This window comes from Corvus cornix, chromosome 8 (genome assembly GCF_000738735.6).
Source record: "Corvus cornix cornix isolate S_Up_H32 chromosome 8, ASM73873v5, whole genome shotgun sequence".
NCBI classification, from domain to species: Eukaryota; Metazoa; Chordata; class Aves; order Passeriformes; family Corvidae; genus Corvus; species Corvus cornix.
The window spans coordinates 30,667,669-30,694,535 of record NC_046338.1 but is presented as its reverse complement, the minus strand read 5'-3'; the positions used below and the strand labels follow the sequence as shown (position 1 = coordinate 30,694,535).

The window sequence follows — 26,867 nt, the reverse complement described above, 5'->3', positions numbered from 1 at the left end:
AGAAGATGGGTGGAGGAGCCAAGGAAAGTTCACATACCCAAGAGACTATTAACTAGAACCAACTTGGACAATACATTCGAGAAGCATTTCCTTCCAGCTACTGTAGAGAGCTGTCCTTAACATGCCTTTACTTAAGCAGCCAATTTTCCACCGAGTACAATGAGATTTCAAAACACACAAGAAATCGGAGTATAAACAGACACAAACATCCCACTTAGTGACATAACAAAAGAAAATACGGGGCAAAAAGCTTGAGCTTCTCTATTTTCTGCCCTTCATGAAATACTTTGGCATTTTACACACACTCTGCTCCCCCTTCTCTTTTTTTCTTTCCTTTTTAGTGATAGTATTATCACAAAATACCTGGCTTAGCTGTCCTAATGGTGTTCCTGAACAAAAAATTATTTCTGAGGGTTGAGGGTTAAATCTCACCCAATATTACGGCACAAGGAACGGGGTTCCAGAGGAAACAAGCGGCTGACAAAGCAGGAATGAGGCAGCAGCAGCAGGGACAGCAGGAAGGAGTGGTGAGCCGGGCAGAGCTGGTCCCTGCCACCAGCACAAAGCAAGAACGTTTAAAATACGCATGGAGATCGTGCCACAGACAGCAGGAATGACAAACAGATGAGAGGCAGCACCAAAGAGTGAAAGACTAAGGAACAACTCCCTTTTTTCAAGAGTTTTAGCTTGCCAGAGACAGATGGTGCTGCTTCCACATGGTTAGAGCTGGATGGTACCCTACCCCCCAACCCCTGACGGATGTCAAGCCTATTTTTGTAAATCTCTGGTGATAAAAACCATCCATGGCATCTTGTTCATTTCCTCCTCACTACTTAGTCTGCCAAAAACTTTAAGCTCTGCTTTCCTTGCCACATCTACAGACCAGCACTATTTGTCCTGCTCTCAGTGACTAATGATGATTGTGCACATCCCTTGTCTTTGCAAAAGCCTTTTTCAACAGGAGCACAAGGGCTGCAAATGGTATCTCAGTACCTGGGACCACTTTTGTTAGCCCTGAAGCAATCAGACAAAATGATGAAAAGAAAAAAAAATCTATTTTTTTTCCCTCCAAACTCTCATGTGATTAAAATCCATTAAAATGCAAACAGACTTGAATTTTATTTTATCCATCAGTGACCACACTTCACTGTCCCTGGGCTATGGCTGTCTCTTTGTGAATTCCCTGCACGTAAGAGGAGCCAAGCTCTAGGTTTAGGAGCAATCAATCTAGCAAACCTCGCTAAATATATACGTGTGTGTATGTTTCGTAACGATTTCCATTTTTCAAGTTGATTTACATTGATCATTGAAAAGTACATTCAGCCTCATGTTTGCTTAGCTCTGAATAAACAAAGCGAAGGCTGTTGGGTATCCAAAGACAAATGAGACATTACAGATGTAGACAAAACCTATCATCACCCTGAAAGCATTTCTCTTTGAAATTATATAGCCATGCAGAAGTTATTCAGAGTGGAGATTGCTGTATGTGTTTTTAATTCAGGCCAGGCCAGTCGGGGGCAGGGAGGGAGTCTGATGAGCCTTTACACTGTCACTTTTTTCCATCTGTGTACCTGACAATTCAGAATTGTCCGACTCTCTAAGGATGTTTTCCTTTCCCTTGCGTTCCCTAGCTTCCATTTCTCAGGACAGGTCTCCTCAGGTCCATATGTCTAAGTGCATATACAACACACCCACCTGGATTTTTACCATTAAAATGACAACAAACACATCAACATCCATTTGAATATGGAACTCCACATCAAGCACAACCATGCAAACCCAGTACAGTCAGTGCCCCAGCTGGCTTCATACTGCACAGGAGTATTTCTTTCTCATCTGCAGACCTTGTCCCCTTTTGCAGATAGAAACCCCCTGTTTCAGGGCCAGGGTGGAAATTATAGTTTCCACAGTAACAGTAGGAAGGTGGCGGAAGTCTGGGCACACATGCTGCACAGCACAGCCAGGCTCCTGCACTTGGTGGCTGCTGGCTCTACAAGATGCCACATACCCACCCAATAAATTGTTTTGGTTCCTGTGCAAACACAAATTTTTCAATTGATATGTTTGAGCCATTCATGTCTTATGTCAAACTAACTCAAAACTCCTGCTCTACATGGACAATTTCCCCCAGAAACAAAAACCAATGGCATTTTACAATTATATTTAAGGACCTCCACTTCTGCTTGTAGGCATGAAGCATTCACGGAAAGCTCAGAAGAAACTCCCCGATGAAGAAGGGAAAACGTATTTCCTGGAAAGAAGTCTTCCCCTTTTAGAGTATATCCGAGCAGGAGCTAAGGAACTGTCATTATAATAACAAGCTCCTCGGGCAGGTTTTGTGGCTCCCTGCTGCTGTGCATACACCAGCTGAAAACACCTTGTTAGCACAGCTAAAGCAGGGAACACAGCAGTCACGTCTGTGTGAGGAGGGGGAACACCTCATTAGCAGTGCTGCGTTGGGTCTGGGCAGACCCCACAGCAGTCCCAGCTCCCCAGCCCTGGCCTGTGCCCACCAGCACTCGAATGTGTGGGAGGGCACCAGCCTGATTTTGGCCATGAACAGGATTTGCCTGGGCAGGGCCAAGACAGAGAACTTTGCACCACCTTTTCCTGACATATGTAGGTTCGCTCTTTCCTTAGCATTAATCACATACTCTGACTTTGCTGAAGGACCAGGGTGACCACCTCGGACATTTCCTTGAGATTATGTATTAATAGTAAAGGTATAAAAAAGACATATAAAAGATGCACAAACCTCTTGATGCCTAACCCCACAAAGGCACAGGGGCCTCACCTGCCACCCTGCCAGGGTACTCAACACTCTCCTAGATGCCGGTGCTGCCAACCAAATCTTCTGGACCGAAAGGCTTTTACTGACACAGGTCAGGCCTAACACTGGGATGCCATAAAGAAGAGCCAAATTATCATATGTTGTTGCATATGCAAGTGGGGGCAGAAGTCACAGTTGGAAATAATGAAAACCAACATGGAGACAATGATTTGTCTCTGCCACAACAGCCTGAACACTTATCCCTTCCTTCCTCATTCGTTTTCAAAACTTTGTCCTAATTTCTGTAAGAGTAAGTTTCATTATTGTTTAAGTACTACCTCAGTAAAGGAACAGGCCGCCATAGAGGACATCAGTGGCTTGAACCATGCTCCTTTTATCAGCTACAGGAGAGCTGACAGGAAACCTACAACGCACCGCAGTGCAGCCCAAATCCTCCCCTGGCTGAGCACCATGCTCTCAGCCAGCCCAGCCTGCAAAAGCAGCACCATGGTACATCAGGCATGCAAGGATTCACTGCTTCATAAAGCTGGCAGAGGAACTGGTTACTGAGAGAGGCTATTTATACAGGACACAGCCAAAATACAACAGCAGTAATGTTAAAAAAAGCGTTGCGTGAGCGGAGGTAACTGAAGGCAACTGGGAGCTGTTTGGGTCTGTGTGTTCACCTTCTTCCCTTCACAGGCAGCTCCCCCTCAGTGGCACTGCCTGGATCTGTGCTGCCAACAAAGCCTCTTCTTGTGTACAAGTGCAGCCAGAGCTAACAGGAAAAACAAGGTAGATGGAGACACACTGCATGAGTTTAAAGTTCGGCAGATTCTTTGTAGTGCTTTGTCAAAACCTGCCAAACCTGCCTGCCAAAGCATCTGTGTTACTAAATGACTGTTAGAGGAAAATTGCTTTTAAGGGTATCTACATCAAAAGGGCTACTATTTTTTTCTATGAAAATGGGTTGTAAATTCATAGACGTAAGTAGAAGAAAATAGACAGCAACTCATCTTAGGATGAGTGAGATGCAGCTAAAACTCTGACCATACCATCATCACAGAAATATCTGATCATCTCAGAAGATTTTACTTGGGAGTAGAGTCAGAGTACAGGATACAGGAAAGCTCTTCAATATCTATAAAACATGCAAAAGCAGCTGAAGTCAGACATAAAATGAATAAGCAGGTCTGTTTACAACTTGCCATTGCATTTGACAGGGTACTCTCTTGCACTTAACTTCTTAGAAAGAGGGATTTGTCTGTGGCAAGGAAGGGCAAAAAGAATCAGAGGTCTTTGCACAATCAACAAATCTCAAGAACTAGAATTCAAACCTCAAAACCCCACGTAATTCTGATCCCCTAAGTCTCAAACCTACAGACAGCATCGGTAGCGATGTGTGGTGACAGCTGACACAAATAAACGCATTTGACTGCAGAAGTGCGTTTGCTCACTCCTGTTCTCACACATCACTGTCACTCATCTGGCTCCTCTCTGCAGCAATTTTCAGGCGAGCGGTTTTTCACAGAACCATTGAATCCCAGAGTGGTTTGGGTTGGAAGGGACTTTAAAGATCATTTTGTTCCACCCCCTGCCATGGGCAGGGACACCTGCTTGGTTGCTCCAAGCCCCGGCCGATCTGGCCTTGGATGCTTCAAGGGATCCAGGGGCAGCCACAGCTTCTCTGGGCACCCTGTGCCAGGCCCTCCCCACCTTCACAGGGAAGAATCTCTTCTGAATATGGAAACTACACCTGCCCTCTTTCAGTTTAAAACCATACCCCCTAGTCCTTACTAAATGCCTGTGTTTTGAGAAGGATCTTCTATACCAAGTGCAGATTTAAATGACTAGCTCATTCCCCATAAGGGACAAAGAGAGAGAATGCCTGCTCTCTAAAACATGAGCTTCCTTAAGAAGCTATTTCAGTAATTTTTTTTTGTCACCTTCGTAGGAAATATTTTTTAACTTCATTTGAACAAGCGGTCCCGTAACTTGTAAAAAGCTCTCTCGCCCACAGAAAACCGGATGTCGAGCTTCAGCTTTCCTCAGAGTAAGAACAAAACCACTTGGGGGACAGTTGGTTTCGATGCTAACATGTCAAGAGTTTCATGCATTAGCCTATTGTTTACATAAACAGCTTCCTTTAAACAAGTGATGTTTTACAGGATTCTTAAGTATTTATTTCAGAAGAGTCTAAAGAGCCTCTTGGGTAACTACCACAGAGAACGTATCACCACAGAAAGCATAAGGCTGAACGATAATACAAGTTAATTAGTTAAAGCAAGCAATCAAGTAACTCTATACCAAAGTAATGGGATAAATAAGTGCACAGAGATAATCTTGCACATGTTTACTTATAAAATGCCATTGCTTTGAGTCCTAAATCACATACTGTTAGCACTGCAAATCTGCACCATTCGTTATTTGGAAAAAAACCAAAGGCCTAAAACCCAAATACTTTCCTCCGGGTTTGTTATTTTAAGGAAAAAAGGGTCAATGTGCCTAGGAAGCGCTCATTTTGTAAGCACGCAGGCGATTCTCATCTCGCGCCAAGTTCCATTACGGGCAGCACTTGTGGAAATGCAAACCAGGGAGCTTTGCCTGAAGAAAATTTTACCACGGCAGAACTTACCCTCTCCCTGCAAGGCCCAAATGTATGTGTGTCAGGAAGAGTTAAGGCTCCCATTTCCAGTGTCAAATAAGCTTAGCAGGAACCGAACCACTGGGTACACTTCCCCTTTCTGTACCCTCTGGCAGCTGCGATTTAGGCCTGTCTTTAAGAAGAACACAGAATTTTGAGAAGAGTCTACCACAGTTTCTTTCATACTGACAAAGCCTGGGCTTGCTGACCCCTCGAGGGGATTGGCAAGGACCAGTCTGGGCCCCTCCTGGGCTGTGGGGCAGGTGCTGACATCCCGCAGACAGCCCTGGGCCACGAGCATCTCCTGCTGCCCTCTGGGACATCCTTCCCCGTTGGGTCTCGCAGCTGAAGCTTCTCTTTCTGGAGGCTCCACCGTTGGAACACAGAGCTTTGTCAAAGACTCCAAATCCGCCCGCTGCAGACACAGCTTCTCCTTTGGAAAGCAAAGACTGTTTTTCCTCCTCCAGCCACCTCTTTCTGACCCTGTCTGGCCTGTTATCAAAGGAAAAGCTTCTCCCACCAAAACCCCAGAGCTTTACTTCACCGGGAGCCCTTTCTCCTAATCTCCACACTTCTACTCTTTGGCTGCCTCTAAGAAAGCTGCATCTCTTCAAACCCCTCTCTCCCTGCAAAGAAAACACAGGAGACAAGACGTCTCCAGGACACGATTACCCTCTCCTAAGATAATTCCCACGCAGTAATTTCTCATGATCAAGGTAATCACAGATAATATTCCTGCATGCGCCAGCTGCCAGACTCCTCCGCACGAGCAGCATGAAGCACATCATCCCGACGGCCCCACGGATACCGACCACAGAAACGACAAAAAGCAACCTGGAACGTGACACCCTGCCACTCACTTGCCATGATTTCATGAGTCAGGAAATAGCTCTCACAAATAGAAACATCCTCATTCATCCCACCGAGTGTGAATTTTTGGTTCTGACTAAGTGGTCTGGGGACTAAATGCGTGGAAATCACCAGCCAACGCTGAAGTGACCGCAACTACTTGCACAGAGACACCATCCGTTAAATGGAATTAAAATCAGATAAGCACAATTTTATTGGCTTCGGATATTATGGCTAATTATCTCGTGTTGGGCTCATAAATATTCAGCTGCACAGCGCTAGCCTATTGCCCACATTAAACGTTACAACGCCTGGGATGAACCAGGCAAAAGGAAGCAGTGGGGAGGGATGTTTAAGAGATACTTAAAGCTGCCAAATGCCAGCAATGCTCCCTGTGCATCCCCACACCCCTGTAATCACAAATATACCATGTTAACACAACATTTACTACCACGAGAGCACACTACAGTTTAAAAAAGAGAGAGAAACCGGACAGCAATGTGTTATTTTCAGGTTTATAACTACACAAACCTACAGTTCAATGCAACAAGGGATTTTGTACAAGCAGCTATCTTGAATCTGCTCTGATAATTAAAGGTGAAGGAGTTTGAACATTAAGGCTACACCTTTCAACAACAACATCAGGTTTCACAGCACAAGGCATTAGTACAGCACTTAAAGGAACACATGAATAAGCCCAATTGTGTAAAACTTCCCTAATAAAAACCTCACCAAAAATAAACTACTTAAGAGGAGAAGAGATTTGGGAGTGGAGGAACATGAGTCAGTAGAAGGGCTTCTAAAACGAGCAAGTGGTTTTAAAAACATGAATACAGAAAAGCTGCTCCAGTGAGTAATAAATACTAAATTCCTACTCAGGAAGAAACAGCTTTGTATTTTGGGAATTGCTGAAAGAAATTGAACAGGGACCTGTCTCGGTTTTGAGTTATAAATGGGAAAATACAAATGTCTAGATAAGTTTATATGGAAATATATAAGAAATAAAATTTAATAAACCTAGACTGTAAAGATATTAAGAAGAGCACAGAGTTCAAATACCTGTAGTGAATAATAAAAACCCCCAAACAATTCTGAAAAAGCAAGGATATAAAATATTCTCTCTCACTCAAGGCACAAAAAATCCTCTGTAAAATGAATGAAAGCTTGAAATCAAAATTAAAAGACTGGAGAAACATATTTTTATCCAGGCGACAAAAGAGGAGGAAGGAATTCTGAAGAATTGTCTTTATAAAAATATTAACAAGGGGCCAATTGTGAAAACTAAACACACACTAAATAAAAGAAATCAGTGTTTACCCTCACCCCCTCAAACCAAAACAGAGATATCCAGGGAAGATATAGGTAAGGCATTCTGCTGAAGGATTATTTTGTCATCAGCCTACAATTAAACGCACAGCACCCTGAGATCCAGATAAGCAACAGTGAAATAAATGTTATCTGAGAACCCTCTCACAAACCCATTCCCAAGAGTGTGAAAGGGTCACTGGTAACACTCAGAAATAATAAGAACAGGTGCAGCTGCTCACCCACAGCCCTGGTATCCAAGGCTTTGCCTGCATAGCTCCTTCCTTATCTTCCTTCTACCCATGTCATAGTACGTTCTCAATCAACAAGTTTATCAGAATGACACTTCTCCTTCCTCAAGCTGACAAATTTACTAGAAATTAATATGTTCTTAGATTTCTTAAGTAGTAAATAATAATAAAAGTGAGTAAAAGACCTTTTACCTTCAGGCTTTACAGATGCCAGTGGGAATGCTGGTTCCAAACATCTGGCTCTAGGAGTGGTTAGAAATCAGCAGATGCACACCAAAAGCACTTCATTCACACCCAAAGCCAGCCCAGGCTGCTCCTGGGCACAGCCACACAGCACACCAGGAGAGAGCTCTGCTATTCCTGCTAATTGTCCACTCCATCTGTGCCCTTCCTCCCCAAACCCATGCTGCAGCAGGATGCAGACAGCCTGCCATGCACGCCGGGGCGCCTCTGCATCTCGCCAGGGCTCTGGGCAGAGCCGGAGGACGCAGCTCTCCCGGGGTTCAGCATCCTTTCATCGCCTGAGAGGATGAGTGAGTCCATCCAGGAGGGTTTTCCCCAGCCAAGAACCGATGAAACAGTGTCTGAACATGCTTCCTAGACTGTGAGACCAACTGGAAAATATTTATCCAGATCTTGTTTATTCTTTTCTTTTTAAATCCCACTTCCCTCTTCAAGCTGCCATGAAAACAACTGGTTCTCTTTCGGGAGTTAAGCATTTCCTGAAGAAGGCAACCCCTCTGCAATTCCGTCACAGAGATGAAGCAAAACACAAGAGGCCAGGCAAGCATTAGAAGGAAAGACAAACTTTTAAAAAAAGTTGATAACCTCCAAGCATTTCAGAGTTTTAATTGAGTGAGGCTGTGGAAGTAGAGGACTTGGCTCCTTGGACAGAAGAGAGACGGAACGTGCACCCCTGGGTTCTCCTGGTTCAAGTCCAAAGCATGCCTCTCCCACTGTGGATTTCACAACACAAAAAAGGTCTCTCGGGTTTCAGTCATTGTGACAAGAATTTCCTGGGGGACTTTTGATGAAGCTTTTCCGTGTAAAGCTGCTTGCATACTTTGGAGAAACCCCATGTCTCACACCATCCTGTGCCTAGTTTAAGTGCCTGAGCACTTTTACCACAGATCTCAGCTGCACGAGGATTAACAAGTTCTGCTTCTCATGGACAGGAATACATTCATTTTCTTGGGTTTTTCCTTGAACAGTAAACAGGACTTTAGGCACGGAAAGACACTCTCTGCCCACCCAAGCACCAAAACAGTCAGTGGACAGTTCAGTGACCCCCACAGAATTAAACTCCTGTGGTTTTTGGAAGAACACAAGATTTGATCCCTTCTAAGCATCTCGACTGTGGTTGAAGAACACGACAGATATGTATTTCTGTCACCCCTTTTCTCTTCAAGTCACTTCCCTCAGACCTCAGATCTAAACCCCAGGAGCTCACAAGTTTTGCCACTGTTTTAGCAGCTCTCAGCCCACAGTCCTGCACGGGGCAGGAGCCTCTGCCCAGCAGCTCCAGCTAATTAAGGCATAGGCAGCACTTCTTTAAGGAAAAATAAAACCAGTGGAGAGCAATGAGTTGTCCTCTGACTGTGTATCCCACACAGCTGCACCTCTTACAGGGCGAACTGGTTCTGTTAAACACAAGCTGTCACCTACTTGAGGGATCAGACATTGAACGTCTGTGATGGCAAGGGGTGAAAAGAAACCCCATGGAGTCGTTTGTCCATCCCACCAAAAGCTCTGTTTTCCTGTGAAGTGGCCCAAGCAGGACCTGGCTGTTGCAAGTGATTTTATGGGTGACTTCATCAATCTTATTTCCCCAAACACCTTCTCAGCTACAATTTCCTCCCTCGAGAGAGTTTGACTTTTAATCTAGAGACCCATTGTTTTTCTCTCAGTTCCTGAATTGTGAGTCTCTTTGCAAAACCAGTTTTGGCAGGCTCAGACAGAGGTTTGGCCCACCCCAAAGAGGCAAAAGGCCCCGTCACTGTCCCATAGCCGACACAAAGTATTTACCAAGTGATGCCTTCCCACAAATAATACTTTTCCTTTGTTTACTTTACACACTACTAAAAGCAAAGCATCCCAATAATGCAGCCACTGGCAATACTTAGGAGAGAACCATTGGTATCAAAGAGCACCAGAACAGAGGAAAGAAGGATGCTCTGCCCTTCATATACTGTGGGATTTTGATCCAATATGCTCATATCACACAGAATACCTTCCCAGAAGGTCTCAACAACAGTGAGAGCCTGTAGTAGAAACCTTTGTTCCTAATCTGAATAAATACAGAGGAGAGAAAAATACCCCAACCAACTGCTTAATGAGAAGACCTCAACACAAAAGAAAAAGGAAAAAAAGGAGTTCTGTTACTTTCTTTTTCCCCCCCATGTGTTCCACACAATTTATTAAGCATCATCAAGCCAAATTCCTATTGAGAAAGGTCTTGGAGAAATGAATCAGCGACTGTAAATAGATAGGCTTGAACGGATATAGTCCTTCTTAGTTATTTCTTCTTTTTGGTCATTTGTTTTTGTTTTCAAGCAACGTGACAGCTTGCAATAGCAAACACAGTCCTGTCAGGGACATTCCACCAGGACTGAAAGACTGAACACCCCTGCAGACATAGTATATTCTTCTTTCATTGGTACTGCTGAATGTTTTGGAATACTGATGACTTGTCCAGCAGCCTCAACCATATCCAGATGTTACCAGGTTTTTAACATGACAATCTGGAGGACTCTGGAAAGTGCTGAGGTTTTGGGGAGAAGGAAGGTTTATTTTTGGTTTCATTACAAATTTAAACTTGGTGGATTTTTTTCCAGGCATCATCAGTTACCGGGTTCAAGCTGGGTAGCCCACTAGAAAGTTTCAGAAAAGCCTCAGGAAAAAGGCAAGTGTATCCCCTTTCCCTCCCTCTTTCTTCCCACCCTGCCTTAAGAGTGTTGTTATCAGCAGGGTAGATTTAAATGAAATCTCAGACTGGCATCTTGCTGACCTCAATCCCTTGCAATCCCTTGCAACACGGCTGTCCTTGGCATCTACCAGAGAGCAGACACCAATTCAGCTGCTTGATTACGAAATGGAGAATCTGGTATGAGGAACTAGATCCATTCCACTGTCTGGAGCTCTGTTTAAAAGACAGCTAAATTTCTCTCTCTCCCAAGTACTTCATTGACAGGAGCAGGCTTGATAAGTCGACCAAGGCAGCACAACACCACAGAGGGTACTGTGCCTGCAGGACTGCGTACACCACACACAGGGTGCACTTGGGAAGGAAACGCTACTGCTACCACCGGCTGATGCTTGTTTTAAAGGGACCTCCAACTTCTAAAGCACACACCAAAACATCTCATACCACTCCCTTATCAGGAAAAGACCCTTTTATTCAGCTGCTTTTTAAAAATCAAGACAGAACATCAGAGCATCACCAATGTCATGTTAATAAAGCCAAGTTACGAAACAGCTTAAACAACTATCGTATGTCTCACTGCACTCACCTGTTACACAAACAGAAGTGGAACAAAACAAAAGTGAGTTCATTACCTGCGCTCCAAACAATTCGATTGTCCTCTGTTGTCCCTTCGGTTATGGACTCCCTGGCAGGGTCCCCTTTTCGGCCCAGTATCTTTGAAAAGCCACTTGAGAGAGAGGAGAAGATGCCACGGATGAAGTAGCCCTGCTGCTCGGCGTCCAGCGAGCGCCCGGCTTGCAGGAAGGGCCTGGCATTGCTGCTCCTGGGCTGCGGCACGGGCTCGGACAGAGAGCGGCTGAAGGGAACCCGCAACGGCCTGCTCCTTGTCGGGAAGAGCGTCCTGGGTGGCTCTTCCTGGAGATCGTCACCACTGGTAGCATCCACGCTCGCAGAACTTTTGGAAAGATTTGGGTCACTGCATTCCCCTTCCAAACTGGAGGAGCCCTCTCTTTTGCTTACCCTCCAGGGAAGCCAAGGATGTGTCTGCCACCTGTACGCTCCGAGAGGTTTCTCTGAGTCCAAGCTCATCTGTTTATTCAGCTTCTTGCTTTTCATTCGGTGGTACCAATGATAGTCCTTCAGGGCAGCTGTGCCAGCATCTTGCTCTGACAAAGACCTCCTGAAGGTCCTGGGAGAGAGACTGTGATGCTTTTTGAAAGCACTCATTTTCTACCCTTTGGATTCCGGCGCTTCACTTACATTCCTTGTTGCTTAGTGGTCACGTAGCCGTAGTTCCTCACTCACCACTTTACATCCCCACTTACTTTGTTCATGGCTGTGAGTTGCAAAACAGCAGAGGTTCTTCCTAGAGACCTTGAGCACCAATCCCAGAACCGGGTATTTCCTACATCTCCACGAGAAGGACGTGCCCTCACCTGTAGCACACCGACTTCTAACAGCACATGAAGCCCTGCTGAGCTTGCTGTTGCTTCCTGGGCTGTCACATCTCTGCACCAAGCTCTCAGGAAATGACTAAAAGAGCCCAGCCATGAAAACCCACAGGGCCGTTCTGTGCCAATCACACTTCACTTTTTTTCAGTCTACATTAAAGATTTGGTTAAAAAAAAAAAATAAAAAAAAGGAATGCAAAAGTACTTTGCTCTAGAGACACAGCAACGTCTCAGAAAAGCACTGAAAATCTGCAGTACTCAACTAAGAGTCATGCACGTGCTCTTCAGTTAAGTAGCAAAGTATATTACTATATACAGGTAAAGTCTCTATTTACTACAGGTATTTTGTATCACTTAAGAGTATCTCAGAGCTGCCTTTTGGAGATAGATGATACAGGCAGATTCATCAGAATCGAGTGCTGGAAGCACGAGACAGGAAAGCGAAGAGGAGGAATGGAGCAAGGAGAGCAAACCCTGCAACTCAATGCAGTGAGAGTGTAAATACACTGAAGGGAAATAAGCAAAGAGGAGGAGAGAAGGGACTGAGAGGGTGGGTGGGACTTCACCAAACACAGGCCAAAGGGAAGGGTTTGAGGCACGGCAAACAGAACAGGGCAGCAGGAAGATACTCCTTTTTCTCCTCCCCCTTTCTTCCCTTTTTAAACAACAGAATAGGGGATTATTTTTTATAAATCTAGTTGCAATAAATGAGATGGAAAAAACCAGTCCTATCTGTTCAACCAAGAGGAAAAAGCCCTCTTGCCTTCACTACAATTTAAGAAACAGCTGACTGTTTTAAAATCTCATAAAGAAAATATCCGCTGGTGAACTAAGAACAGGCTTGCCAAGCTTTAGACCAGAACACTTAAATCTCAAGTCTACTCAAATCCCTGAAAATAGGGGGTTTATAATGGAAACGCTGACAGACCCTTGGCAATAAAGTAACAATGAAAACTACTTCTCTGGTTAAACAAAATGATAATCTGCTCTGGCAGACCAATAAAGCTTAACTGACCCACTATGGGATCTCGCCTTTAAGCTAGGCTGCATTCATCAGCCAAAGTACATTCCCGACAGCTGCAGATGCAAAAACTTCCTTACTTAAGTGTATATATGGGAAACGGTATCACTGCTCCCTGGAACAGAGAGGGAGTTACCCTAAAACCTCCATCAAATAAAAAAATAACTTCTTTATTCAGTAGTGAGTTAGACTTTTCCAAAACAACAGAAGCAACTATGTAAAAATGACCGTGTTCAAGAAGGCACAACAAATAACCCCAGAAACAGCTCAGATACTGCAACACAAATTCTGCATCAAATACTGACGCTGCCTCTCGTGCTTTGTGAACATCATGCTGCTCAGGACAGAAGTCTGGAATGACAACATGTACCTATACCACAACTCTGCTACAATTTCCATCCAGAGCAATGAAGACTCAAGGAAGCACAGGGAGCAATGAACACGGAGATACTCCCGTGAAAATGAGACACAGACTCCACCAGGAAAAAGTGAGCTGGCTTTTTTCTTCTGCTTCTTGATCCCAGGGGTTGCTGATCACCTTTGGCTGCAGCCCATCTGGCCCCACGGGCTCAGATGAGTTCTTTAAAGTAACTCCTGACTTGATCCTCATCTATTGCTGGTAGCTGTTATCCCCTGAGGCCCTGGAGTCCACGTTTTCAAGACTGAGGCAAGCCCAGCAGTATTGAGTACCCCAGTTTTAACTGGGTCTGCTGTTACTGGGTCTCCCACCCCTTCCAGCAATAGTCCTCCTTCTCCTGGTGGAGCCTTTTGCTGCTAATGTGGCAGCAGTGCTTTGGCCAAATGCCTTGAATTAGGCAGTCTGGTAAAGCAGGCTTTATGGAACGTCAGAAGTAAAGATGAATAAATCCCATGGATGACAATGTGGCTCGCGCCAGTGGCACAAGCCATAATGAGCAGGGAAAGCTGAGAAGGTGAGGTAGGTTTCTGGTCAGCTCTGCAAGCCGTGCTTGCACAAGTTCCCGCTAACACACTGCCATCTCGTTCTGGGCTGGGAGCACAGAAGGGCAGGAGGACAGAAAACGCAGGCAGACGGTGCAGGAGCTGAAGCCCTCCTGGGTTTGCTTGCTGCAGCTTTCTAGTGTGCTTTGTAACTCCTGCCGATCTCTGCCAGGCTGGGCACCCACACAGACCCTGCTCTTGAAACAGCCCTTGGAGAGCACTTGGTACCACTGAGGAGTGACTCAGCTCAGATAATGTGAGCCCAGCTGCACCAAGGCAGGGATTCAGCACAACAGCACTTTGGACAGGACGGAACTTTAGGCAAGACACTGCTCTCTGCATGAGGACAGAGATGATCACCGGGATTCTCCCCTCCTTTTTCATCACCTGACGGTACAGAGAGATCCCTCCATCCCCTTCCCAACGCAGCTGTCATTACACTGATCACTGACTCACACAGACCACCCCTTTCAGCCAGGGAACACACAGAAAGATTAACCACGTCTCAAGTTACAGCACGAAGCAACGTGCAAAACCAGTTACGGGTTAACTGCTACTCAAAACTATTTTTATTGGTGTGGCCAGGGGTTGGACCACAGCTCTGTACAGACCTAACAATACAGAGAAAGGCTTCAATAAGCACTCTACGTGAAGCCCAAGAACATCAAAGTCACAGTTTAGTTTAAGTTTGAGTAACACTGACAAGGCTTTTTACTTTTTTTTTTACTTCTGATTTCACTTTTTATTTCATGTTACCACTGCTTAGACGACCACATTTCATGATCAAAGAAAAGTTACCCTTGGCCTGGCTGAGGTTCCACAGTGTACTCTACAGAGGGTAAAAGGGTCTTTCTCAAAGTGCTTCTAAAAAGGCAGACAAGGTTTACATGTTTATTAACATAAAAACACTGATACACAAGTTTGCTTAGTCTATCAATAAGACAATTCTTTTAAACAGCTAACTTAAAAATTTTGGCCTGGGCTTCGAGTCAAACTGATCTCTCTCTTCCTTATACACATCGTCAGTAGCAACGATGATGTCCAAAAAACCCCTCTGTCTACACTAATCCAGTGCCACCAAGTTAAAACTGGTCTCAAGTGGCTCCAGCATTTCTTGTGTCCATAGAACACGCAGGCGAGTGATTCAGAAGGCAGAACTTTATCCTTGATCCGCAGTCCAGTTACTCAGGCTCCAGTCCAGTCCTTCCAGAGCAGCAGTTTATCCTGGGAAGCATTTACAGAGTCTCAGTATCACAGAGAAATCAGCTTACAGCAGTGACTGCCACTGTGTTAGTGATGTGAGATCCCCAGCCGTGCCAAGCCACCCACGCAGCTGTCAGCAGGTAAAATAATGTCAGGGGAAGAAAGGAGTTTGTCAATTAAGTTGAGAAAATCTGAAATATTTTCACTCTTGTTTTTAATACCAACTGCCTACAAACGTGATTCTCCACTAGCACATCTTCCTCAGGGTTTTTTTTTTTTGTTTTGGTAGTGTTTGCACTTCATTGTGCCAAATCATTCATTTAGCTTTTCAGAAAATTACTATTTTCTTCCTAACAATCCAGTCACTTAATCATCACATTTGACATGTTTAACAGCATATATTTCACTGCTCCTAGATATTGACAGAATTTATGCACAAAATGCAGATTTGCTATGTCAGAATGTAACTGTATCTCAGCTTTAAGACTGTCCTGGGAAAACAATCTTCCCCAACTTTATAACATTTCACAGAAAATATACACAAGCAGCCTTACATTTGCACCGACCATATGAAGATAAATCTTTGGCAAGGGCCTCCTGTGTGGGAAGTCCGCTCTCCACCATTCAGCTCTCCGGAAGAAGTACCCAGCTCCACTGCACAGAGCTTCAGCAACTTCCCTGAGCATGTTGTTTAATAAATACTAGCAGCCAATTAAAAAAGTAAAAAAGCAATACCACAGAAAACCCCAAATGCACCATTGCCAAGCATCTGGAAGGAGGAGAACCTGGCTCTGATGTTACAAATTAATGTTTAATGCTTGCCTGCTCTCTGAGAGCTGTCTAGTGCTTGAGTAAAGGCACTATAATGTGTAAAACTTGAGTTCATAGCTTATATTGTAAAGAAGGATGAACTGCACTCTCCCATGACTGAACTGCTCCATTCTAAATGGGTTTTGGACCAAACAAACTTACCAACTTCACATTTTTTAGATTTTTTTACCAAGAAATAGAGGGAAAAAGGGGAAAGAAGAGAGTTAAAAAAGAAAAAAAACCAAAACCAAAATGCCACATGACCACCAACATTCGTGATAAACCCTGAACATTTATTCACCATGCTTGGGTTTTCAATCAAGTCCTCTCTTTTAATTGAAAAAATCAGCAGGCAAAGCAAATACCACTTCTGAGAAGATCCCAGTTCAAGCCATCAAATGAACTTTAACCTGTAGAAAAGTGAATCAAATTGCACCCTGTATCCTGCCCAGAGAAACCAGAAGGAATAGGGAGGGTCAGGGATCCTCGATTTAGCAGTCTAGCTCCCCTCAGCTCTTTTCCCATTTAAAACTAGACCGATGCTCAGTGCATTGGAACAGCTCATGGAGGAGTAATCAATATATAAAGCAGAAATGAACACAAAAGTTTTCCAATTGACCCAACTTGACATGTAGTTAAATAGCACAGAAGATGAAAGATTTTTCCTTCCCTTTAAATTAGAGACTTCTCAAAATATTAAGTTTTGTTTATGCAAGGCTAAGTAATTAATGACCTAACATCCCCTTCCCATCTCCTATCACCAAGATGCATCTGTTTCCCCCTGCAACATTTCCTGCAGGTGGATATGACTTTTCCTCAGCTCAGCACAGATCAGTGCACCTGACTTACTCGACCTCTTAATATTTAGTGCTAATTAATGTTTACAAGTTACACAGAGGAGGAATGAAACAGCACCTTAGAAATTGTTGCATTTGGGATTAGGGTGACTCGAAGAGCCAGGCTTAAGAGTTGGCATGGCTGGAAGCCAGAGATCCCTTACTGAGCCCGAACTGGAGCTCCTGAGAGCAAGGCTCCCACGTGTGCCTCTCCCAAGCCTGGAGCTGGCAGAGCCTACCAGTGACCACACTGCAAGCTCACCTGTCCCAGATACATCAGGATATGCTGTTTCCACTATCACTATGCTGAGACTGAAGTGCCTCTGAACAAGCTAAATGGTGACAACAGAGCATTTAAATGCCACAGAGGACCTCATTTCCCTCACCTGAATTTCGGTGCCAAGGCAGGCTGCACCTGCTGTCCCTGCCCCACGATTCCAAGCCCAACCTGTTGTTACAGCCACAGCTGTGGCGAGGCAGCCTGACTTGGCTCTGCTTTTGCCATGGTCTAGTTCCTGATGGCAGGTACTGAAAACTCTTCAAGATGCACAGCAATTTCCACCTGAATATGAGGAAGAACTTCTTTACTGTGCAGTGACCACACACTGGAAGAGATTGTCCAGAGAGGCTGGGGAGTCTCCCTCACTGGAGATATCCCAGACCTGTCTGGATGCAATCCCTGCTCTGTGCTCTGGGATGACCCTGCTTGACCAGGAAGGTGGGACCAGATGACCAGCTGTGCTCCCTTCCAACGTGACCCATTCAGTGATTCCTGCCCTCTAATTCCCTGGCAAAACCGCTACAGTTTCTCTGCTGATACAAACTCCCCACGTGAAAGCCTCCTGGTTTCATTTTTCCATGCTGTTCCTGTGATCTGCATGAGAAGCTGCTACAGCCCTGTCAACTAAGCAGAGCAGAGAGATAATATAAATTTATGAGATGCTGGGCTTTGGATGGATGCCAGGAAATGTTAGCAAGAAAATCCCATTTCAATACATTGCGAATAAACCTGCAGAATGGCGATGCCAGGTTTTAATTTCACTAGCAATCTTTTGTTGTTGTTGTTGATGACCAAACACAGCCCGTGCCAAGTTTCAAGGGCCATAAAAATGTACATTTAGGAGCCAGCCAGGCACACGCAAAGGCTGAGCCCACACACAGCTGCGAGCCAGGCCAGCCAGCCAAGGGTTTGAGCAACATGCACTGGTGCAAATAAATAAATAATTAATTAAATAAATAAATGAATAAATGAATGGCCTGGAGGTAAACGGTCCGGAAACTGCTCTGCAGCATGGAAAGGCCTGGCAGCAAAATGACCTGTGTGCAGTGAGTGAGCTCAGAAATTTGCAGAGATTTTGGGATTTCTGAGAGGAAGGCAAGCCCCTGGCCCCAGCCTGTGGCACAGCTGCCCCCACAGGGGCGGCTCCTCCGCGGCCTTAATGCGGAGCTGTGAAGCCCCTGGCACGCGCAGGGAGCTCCGGCCGGCAGGAAACCCTCTGCAGCCACACATCACCAACCTGAGCCCCTGAGGAAAGACAGCTGCACTGGCCTACTTCACTGGCAACCTGTGCAACTCCACAAACAAATCTGTATGTTTATATAAATATATGGACTTTGACTACATAGAGCAAGAAGCACTTATGCCCAGTGTGACATCCATTTCATCACCATTACAGGTTGGGCTTAGTACCCTCAGAAATATCATGCACAAGCTGCTCATTTCAGTGTTTAATAGCTTTGTGTTTCAGCAGGCAGAATTAACTTCCCATCACCCCTCTTCATTCCCAACTGAAGCGTTTGGGATTTTTGTGGAGAGAGTGGGGGAAAAAATCATTGCTGCTGCAATCTTAAAGCAAGGGTTTTACCAGCAAAACACAGTTTTATTGCTAGATGGGATCGTTTTGCTCATCAAACCAACTGCAGCTTAAACTACTAAGAGAGGAAATACAGTTATACTATATAGGCAACTTAATGGATAAACATCCCAAAAATGGTCTAGGAAACTATGCCCAAACAGCAGGTGCATTTATTAGAACTTTCCAGCCTTTATTTTTGTATAACTAGAAAGTAACACATCCTCACTGCAGACTGCTGCAAAAATAAGACCTACCAGCTCTCCACCAAGGATGTTAGGAGCAGGGTTTATAATTTCATTCTGTATATTTTTTAATTAGTTGCTGTAACTGTTATTTTATTCCTCTTTTTTAATGTATGATTTATTTATTATCTTATTTTATCCTTTTTTAGAGTGAATAAACTATCTTTATATCAACAACTCCTCCACACAACACTAGTTTTGCAAATAAATTTTTAAATGTAAATATATTTTAAAAGCTTCTCAAGCACTGGAAATCCCATGGTAAAGCCAACTAGCAGCAGAAGATAACCACCAGCTAATTGACAACAATCTTCAAAATCACTGGAGAGTGTACGCTTACAGTGTATATAAATAAAGAACTTTAGCAACGTGCATAATGAAATCCTTGCATTTACCATCTAAACACCAGCAGTAAAAGAAATTCTCTGTCTGCTGTGAGGACCTTGCAGACTGAATCCAACCTTGAACCCAAAACTGCCCAGTGCACCACTAAACCACGTCCCTAGACAGCATTAAGGGATTAGCCAGGGACACGGGCACTGAGAGCTGGGCACACAACAAAACACAAGGAAGAATTTACAGATCCAGAATTATTTTAGGCTCTGAATTTAGGTAGGGAAATTCCTCGAGCAGGATGAGAACTATCCTAACACTCACCTTGCAGCCCCATCAGAATGTTGTGTTAATATCAGCAAATTAAAGTGCGATGGCTGACAACAAATCAGTGACATCTGGAATTAAAGATTAAACCTTCATCTAAATGGAGAAATAAACTCCAGAGAGGAAAGATGAAACATCCTGGTATCTCAAAATGCCAAAAGCCTGAAATTAAAACACTTAGGAGAAGCATGGGAAAAGGGTCTGTGCAAAATTCCAGGTGCTGCAGCACTACTACACCCTGCATAGAGAAAGCAGTGAAAGAAACAACCAAAAGAGAAGGAAAAAAAAGAGATTGGGGGAGAAAAAAGAGCTTTTTCAAAATGCAAATGACCTTCTAACCAGCAGAGTTCTCTCCCCGCAGGCTGTCTGTCAGGAACAGCCTCGAATCAGTGCAGAAGCCCCACGTCAGGGCCAGTGCTGAAGCGCTGGAATGAAGATGCACCTTCTGCCAGCCTGGGCCTGCTGCGAGCCCGGCGCCAGGCCTGCAGGAGATCCCAGCGCTGGCAACAGCGTGCAGAGCCGAGGGATGGAGCAAGGTGACCTGCAGGCACCAAAACAGCACAGGGCTCGGGGACAGAAGGGAGCACGCCCTCTTTGACTAAACCTCTGCGTGCCCGCGCTTTAAAGAACAGTTACAGATGTCCAGCGGAGGACATGGCTCGTGATACACCGCCTGATCGCCGAGAGGTGAGCCTGTCTGCCCTAACGCTGACTCTGGCCCAGGAATTCAAATGTACGAAAAAAGGCTCTCCCCAAAAGGGAAAGGTACAGAATAATTTCAGCCTTTGAAGGGAGAGGAAGGAGGGAGGAAGAGAAAGAAGATCATTTCTCTTTCAGATGCTATTTAAGGAACTAATTTGTGACACGTGCACTCACTTCCTCACTACAGGACAAAACAAAGAAGTGGACATCATGAAAAAGGATTTGCACCAAGCACAAGCCATTGCATCCCAGGCAGGGTCCCCAGCCACCAAAGCCATCCTGAGGACTGCTGTGGGTATCAGCTGCACATGGAGCCCTGTCCTCCAGCAAGCCGTGCACAAGCACTTCATCTCTTTTGTGCCTTTTCATTCATTATTATGGTGCCAGAGATCACTTCTGTTTCAAGTTCCAAAATGACTGGTTTTGCTTCATTAGGTGTGAACACCAGGTGACCAGAACGGCCTCTCTCTGAGGTCAATCCTTCCCAAATGGAGCACAGTCCCATTTGTAAGTCTGTGCAAGCAGCACTTCCAGTAGACAGCCACTGTTCAGCAATCTTTTTAAAAAAATATATATTCTCAACTATTTTCATTACAAAAAAATTTAACCAAAAGGTTTAACAGAACCATGAAAAAACCAAAGGAAGCAAACACCCCCAGAACTGCATGCTCTTGCTTAGAGCAAAATCCTCTCAAGTTGACATTTCTGAAATGCCTTTTTTTTTTGTTGTTTTCTCACTTCATCGGTAAAAGGGAAAATGAGCTGATATTTGCTATTTTTACCTAAACCACACTAGCACTGTTAGTAAACCGTGCTCCATCCTCACCAAGCAGCATGGAACTGCTGTGAACAATAAAGTCTGACTCTGAAATTGTACCTTGAAGTCTCAAGCCAACCTGCCAACAAGTCCAGAATATTTGCTCTAAATATAAAACACAAAGGCACTCTGGGTTTTATAAAGACACAAGCAACTACCAGAGTTAGACTAAATTAATGAGCATGTGTATTCCAATTCCAACAGACAGGACAGCACCCGTCTGGCTTCACTTAGGAACTTGTTATAATCTCTGCCTTATAAAAAGGTTTTTACGCATATGTAACACTCATATACCAGTGAGACATAAAATCAGGATGTAATCAAATCTCCACAGTTTTATGTACAAATCCCTCGGGACTTCAAGCTGCAAAACCAAACGTGAATAATTGCATCTATTTTCTAATAAAGACCATATGCTCTGGGCCACGAGTACACAAGTTTTCAAGAGCTCTGCATAATATTTTCGGAGGTATTTTTACTTCATATAAGCAATCCAGTTAAGCAGAGATAAACACGCACACACATCAGTGTGACCTTGTTTAAACAACACACCAACCATTGGGATAAATCTGGTTGCCAAATCTAAATATAGAACTTCAGGAAAAAACAATGGAGTTTGAGTAGAAGAGGCCTTCTCCTATTTACTGTTTACCTAATTATCCAAACGAATGTGCAGTTTGGCCTCTCTCCCCTTTTCGAGCAGCATGACCACTTTCCCACTGGGAGCCAGGAGAGCTCTGGCTGTTACTGGAATCACAGCGTGATCCGGCACATTTGATGCTCCGAGTGCACTTGGTGCAATTTCAAAGCTTGTCTCACGGTTTGGGTATGTGCACACTCTGCTTCCCCCAGACAGCCCCATGCCTGACACAAGGCAGATAGGCACTGCAGGACTGAGTCACTGCTACAGAAACAGGCTTTTTAAAAAAAAAAAAAAAAAAAAAAAAGAATTTCTTTTCATATGAAGGCACGGGGGGAGGAAGAAAAATCCCATTCAAAACCCACTCTAAGTTTCCAACTTTGGGTGCCCAAGCAGGAAACGAAGGGAGGAGGGAGCACGGGGCAAAAGGAGGAGGAGAAAGTTCTTCTATTCAGGGTTATATTTTTAGACTATTATTATTTTGTTTTGTCACTGTGCTACAGAAGCTAGACCTGTGTGAATTAATGCAGCATTATCCTTTCTAATTTTTGCTAAATCCAGGCTGCAGTCTTAAACCTAATCTCCTTACGTGGGACACGGCAGGGCACTCGCTCCCCCTGCCCTGCTGTGGCTCCTATCTTTCCACCACACATTCCTGCCTGCAGCACACATCCAGCCATGTATTCCCTCTCCTCTTTCCCAAAGCACGTAAAAAACCTAGGAGAATTCCCCCCTTTTGTGTTTGGAAACAGAATCTACGCACTGAGGGCACCGAACCTGAAATGCTGATCTGTTGTGAGGCACACCAAGATCACGGGATTTATAACCACAACGTATGGGAAGGAACACTGCCGAAATGCTTTTCCTTCTTGCTAAAAATACTCACATCTTAAAGTGTCTTTGCCCTCCTTGATCTATGGATATTTATAAGCCAAATTTTGCTGGGCAGGCTGAGGCTAGAGGAGAGAAATCTGTACCCTCTACTCCCTGCTCTATTTTAATCCGTAACAGTTATGCATCCCATTTATTCTTATTGTTTCAAGGCAAGTTCGTTTTAACTTGTATTTTTTTTTTAACAAGTTGCTCTCCCCAGCTGTCATTATTAGGGTTATTGTCAAACTATTTTTTTATTTCCTTTCTCCATGTTTGCACAGCACAGGCCCAACCCTTTTGCGACTTCCCTCCCTAGTTGCAAGTTGCCACGCATAGATCAATTACACAGAAATACAATGACTTACAGTAAAGAAATCATTTGGGAAAAAACAAACATATGGACCTCAACTTATTTATAAATATCTTCAAAAAAGAGCCTGGAAACATCCCATCCCAGGCTGGTGGTGCTCAAGGCAGAAGTGGTGGGGAGTGGCAAGGGAAGAGGCAGACAGACAAGGATTTTATTTTTTGTCTTATTAAAGTTTTGTTTTCTTCTTTCCAGAAAAAACAAGAAAGGCCAGGAAATCCTCAGAATTTGGCATTCCCAACACCACCTCATTAGATGAACACAAGGTCCTCGCTTCCTGTTCCCTCCTCACTTCACAGCCAGCAAGGACGGAGCAGGACAACGCCAACACCAGGAATGCTACAAACAGAGAAAAAGCCCTGTAAGTCAACCCTGTGCAAAATTGGAGTTATTCTGTTTACTTCTATTCCATACTAATGCATCCAGGTTTTTTTAACTAGGAAAACCCAGGTCAGGTCTTAGAGTCACTAAAGCTCCTCCTACACTTCTCATCTGTGGACCAAAAACTAACTGGCCAAGCCACCTGCAAAATAGTCTCTTCTCTGACCATCAGCAGCCAGAAGAATTTTGGGGTAACGATGGTTAAACAGGAAGGAAGGATGAAAGGAAGAGATCCCCAAGCTCAGAACAACTCTCTCCTTGCTTGCAAGCCTGATGTAGGGGAAAGGAGGGGACACAGGGACCCAGTTAGTGCTTCTCCTGCTCACACCAGGCACGGAGAAGTAGGAAAGGTGATGGAACACACAGAAAAATGTCCTTTCCAACCAATGCCATGGGCTCTGGCTTTGGAGCAGCTGGGTCCTCCTGCACCCCAATCAGAGTGCCAGGCACAAACAGCTTTAGACTAAAAGGTGCTGCTGCTTGGGATTGACACACAGTTTTGAGACCCATGAGAAGCTGCTGTGGTTTTACCACCGTGCAGCTGGCGTGACGTCCAGCAACAGGGGCCAAACTCACCACCCTGTACAAACACACCTTTAGGGACAACTGAAACCAAAACAAAACCAAGTTCTTCCTGTCTGAAAAGCTGTCAAGCATATCAAGTCCTTCTTTTACCTTCTCAACTGTCTAGAAAAGTGACAGAAGAAAACTGAATATTACTCTGCAATAAACTGTAAAAGAAGACAAAAAAAAAAGGAGGGGGAATAAATCTGAGTTTATCTCCTTATAATATAAACCCCTCAAGGAATATAATTTGCTGCAATTAAATACAAAAAGCCAATCCCCAAGATAAGCCTTAACAAATCACCTTGAGAGTTTAATAAATGTGGTTTGGTCTGGGGGATTTTTCAGTGCATCTGTTAATGCATTTACCTGGCCTGTCAAACATACTTCTGAAGTTCTCACACCAGATGAACACAGGAGCCAGAAGAGAAAGTGGGCAAGACAGTCTGGGACCACTGAGAGAACCATTTCAACAAAGAGGTTTTGAATATTTAATTATTAAACTAGAAAGAAGTCTTGGGTCTCAGCTTGTATTATATAAAACTTCCCTGAACTTTTATTTACAAAGAGAGCAGGTTTAGATGAGCTATTGGGAAGGAATTGTTCCCTGTGAGGGTGGGCAGGCCCTGGCACAGGGTGCCCAGAGAAGTTGTGCCTGGCCCTGGATCCCTGGCAGTGTCCAAGGCCAGGTTGGATGGGGCTGGGAGCAGCCTGGGACAGTGGAAGGTGTCCCTGCCCATGGCAGGGGGGTGGGACAAGATGAGCTTTAAGGTCCTTGCAACGCAAACCTTCTGGGATTCTATGATAAATTCATCTACCAGACACAGCAACGTCACCATGGGACGCACATCTGCCATCTAACTTTCGGATTCGGACTCTCACAGATGAGCAAGAAATCACTGATACCAAAGTGCTTGAGAAGAGCTGGTAACGGTACAGATATTTACTGCCCTACAGTAAATATACAGTTGCTTTTACACTTCAAAAAAAATTTAGTTGTTGATATGTAAAATAACCCTTATACAGTCTTCAGATATAAAGAGTTACCTTAACAAGCTCTCTTTTGAGTCTGCATTTCAAGTCTTTCCTTTCTGGATCACTGAAGATTAGGCACAGGCTGTACTTCTGATGCACGGAAGGCATGAGCTCTTCTGTCTCTATTTTCTTTGCTCCCCATCATCCACAGACGATGTTCCCCAAGCAGCTGAGAAGTGGAATGCTCTGTTCCCACAGCCAGCACCATGAGTCACTGTGTACTCACAAGACAGGGTACGAGATCTCCCAACACTTTCCCCCCAAATCCCAACCGCTCTGCAAACCTTCATAACCTAAATTAAACAGCTTTTGTTATCAAGTGAATAAAAATTCACATTTCCTGCCAAACCACTAAACCACATTTGAAGGGTAGAACGTACACCCAATTTAGCATTTCTTCGTGGTTTAGGTGGAAATTCAGATATGCAGAGACTGACTTTGCAAAGCTGCAATGGTCATCTTGACAGAGGAGGATAACTAAGTCTGTGAAGTCCAGAGAGAATCAACTTGACATTTACTGGATCTCAGAAGTACAGGCAAAGGCCAGGAAATCCCAAACCCACTGCTCCCACTGGGCTGTTGTACCCTGCAGGAGCCCTGTCTGTGAGCTGCCCTTGTAGGAGCACTTGGTTGTTCTGAGCTCTTCAAAACCTTTCACTTTGGTTCTTCTGGTTTTACAATTCCACAGTTTCAAGTGTCTCATCAAAGGAACCTGTAAGGAAAGGTGGGAGGACACAGACACCTCTTAAACTGCCTTTGTTAACTAATCAGTCTGCAGTGGAATTTGAAGTCTGCAAGAAGTTTTCCAGAAATAGTGCATGATTTATGCAGAGATGATTGCACATCAATTTCTTATTCAGAATCTTTGTCACATTCACTGGGAAAAAAAGTTGAGTTTATTTCTGTCCTTCATTCTTCTACCCTATTGGGTTCTTTCAGTTACTTTTCCCTCTCACTCTCCTCTGCTCTTCCCATGCAACAACTATCAAACACAGCCAATAAATGGATTAAATCACACAAGCTTTCCTGTTGTAGTCACTGTACTTTTCACAGCTGAATAGTCCATATCCATTCCATTCCCATTTACAGGGATTGATCATTGAATTGAACAGGAGAGTTCATCCACCTGCACCTCTGCTTTCAGTCTATTTTTGAAAGTCCTTCTTATAACTAGACTAGCCAATGAATCACAGTTCAATAGATTCAATAATGCAAAACATTTCTATTCCAACACCAACTTACATTCTCTCTTTTTGAAGCTGGCAATGAGAGAATATTAAAATAGAAGCTGCAGCTCTTTTATCATTAAGATCTCTAGATTTTGTACTACATAGATATTAAGGGAACTTCTGAATGAACCAGAAGGTGGCAATTTCTGGGTAATCCCACCAAAGCCAGAGAAAGGCAGGGGGAAGGGAAATCACTGCTCTCACATTCTTTTCCTATTATTTAATGCAATACAATTAAATGCAAGGGTTCCTTGTAAAATGACTGAGGCCAATCACCACAAACTACACTAGAGGTTAAATTAGGCAGAGTTTATGCAGCAATACAAAAGAGGATAGTGACACACAACACAGTGCCTTGCTAAAGGATGAATAAATGGGCATTTAAAGCTCAGAAACACAGAGCCAGAAACAAGAGGGGAAACAAGACTGAGAGAGGAAGGGCAAGGGAAGAGAAGGAAGAAACATGTGTTCATTATCT

At 44.2% G+C, this 26,867-nt stretch overlaps 1 protein-coding gene across 11 annotated transcripts in view; it reads right to left on the bottom strand.

Moving 5' to 3' along the window:
* The window catches only part of RASAL2 (RAS protein activator like 2), a 163,765-nt gene that overhangs the window by 93,195 nt on the left and 43,703 nt on the right, over positions 1–26,867 (bottom strand). For 3 of the 11 annotated variants that reach the window (XM_039555793.1, XM_039555799.1, XM_039555795.1), the window contains exon 1: positions 11,375–12,271. The exons of 4 other annotated variants lie outside the window; for them this stretch is intronic. In XM_039555793.1, coding sequence (XP_039411727.1) covers positions 11,375–11,969 — 595 coding nt within the window. In that variant the 5' untranslated portion in view covers positions 11,970–12,271. Of the gene's footprint in view, positions 1–11,374; positions 12,273–26,867 lie in introns of those variants that run through there. 4 more of the 11 variants (XM_039555796.1, XM_039555800.1, XM_039555794.1 and 1 more) reach the window with 2 other exon arrangements.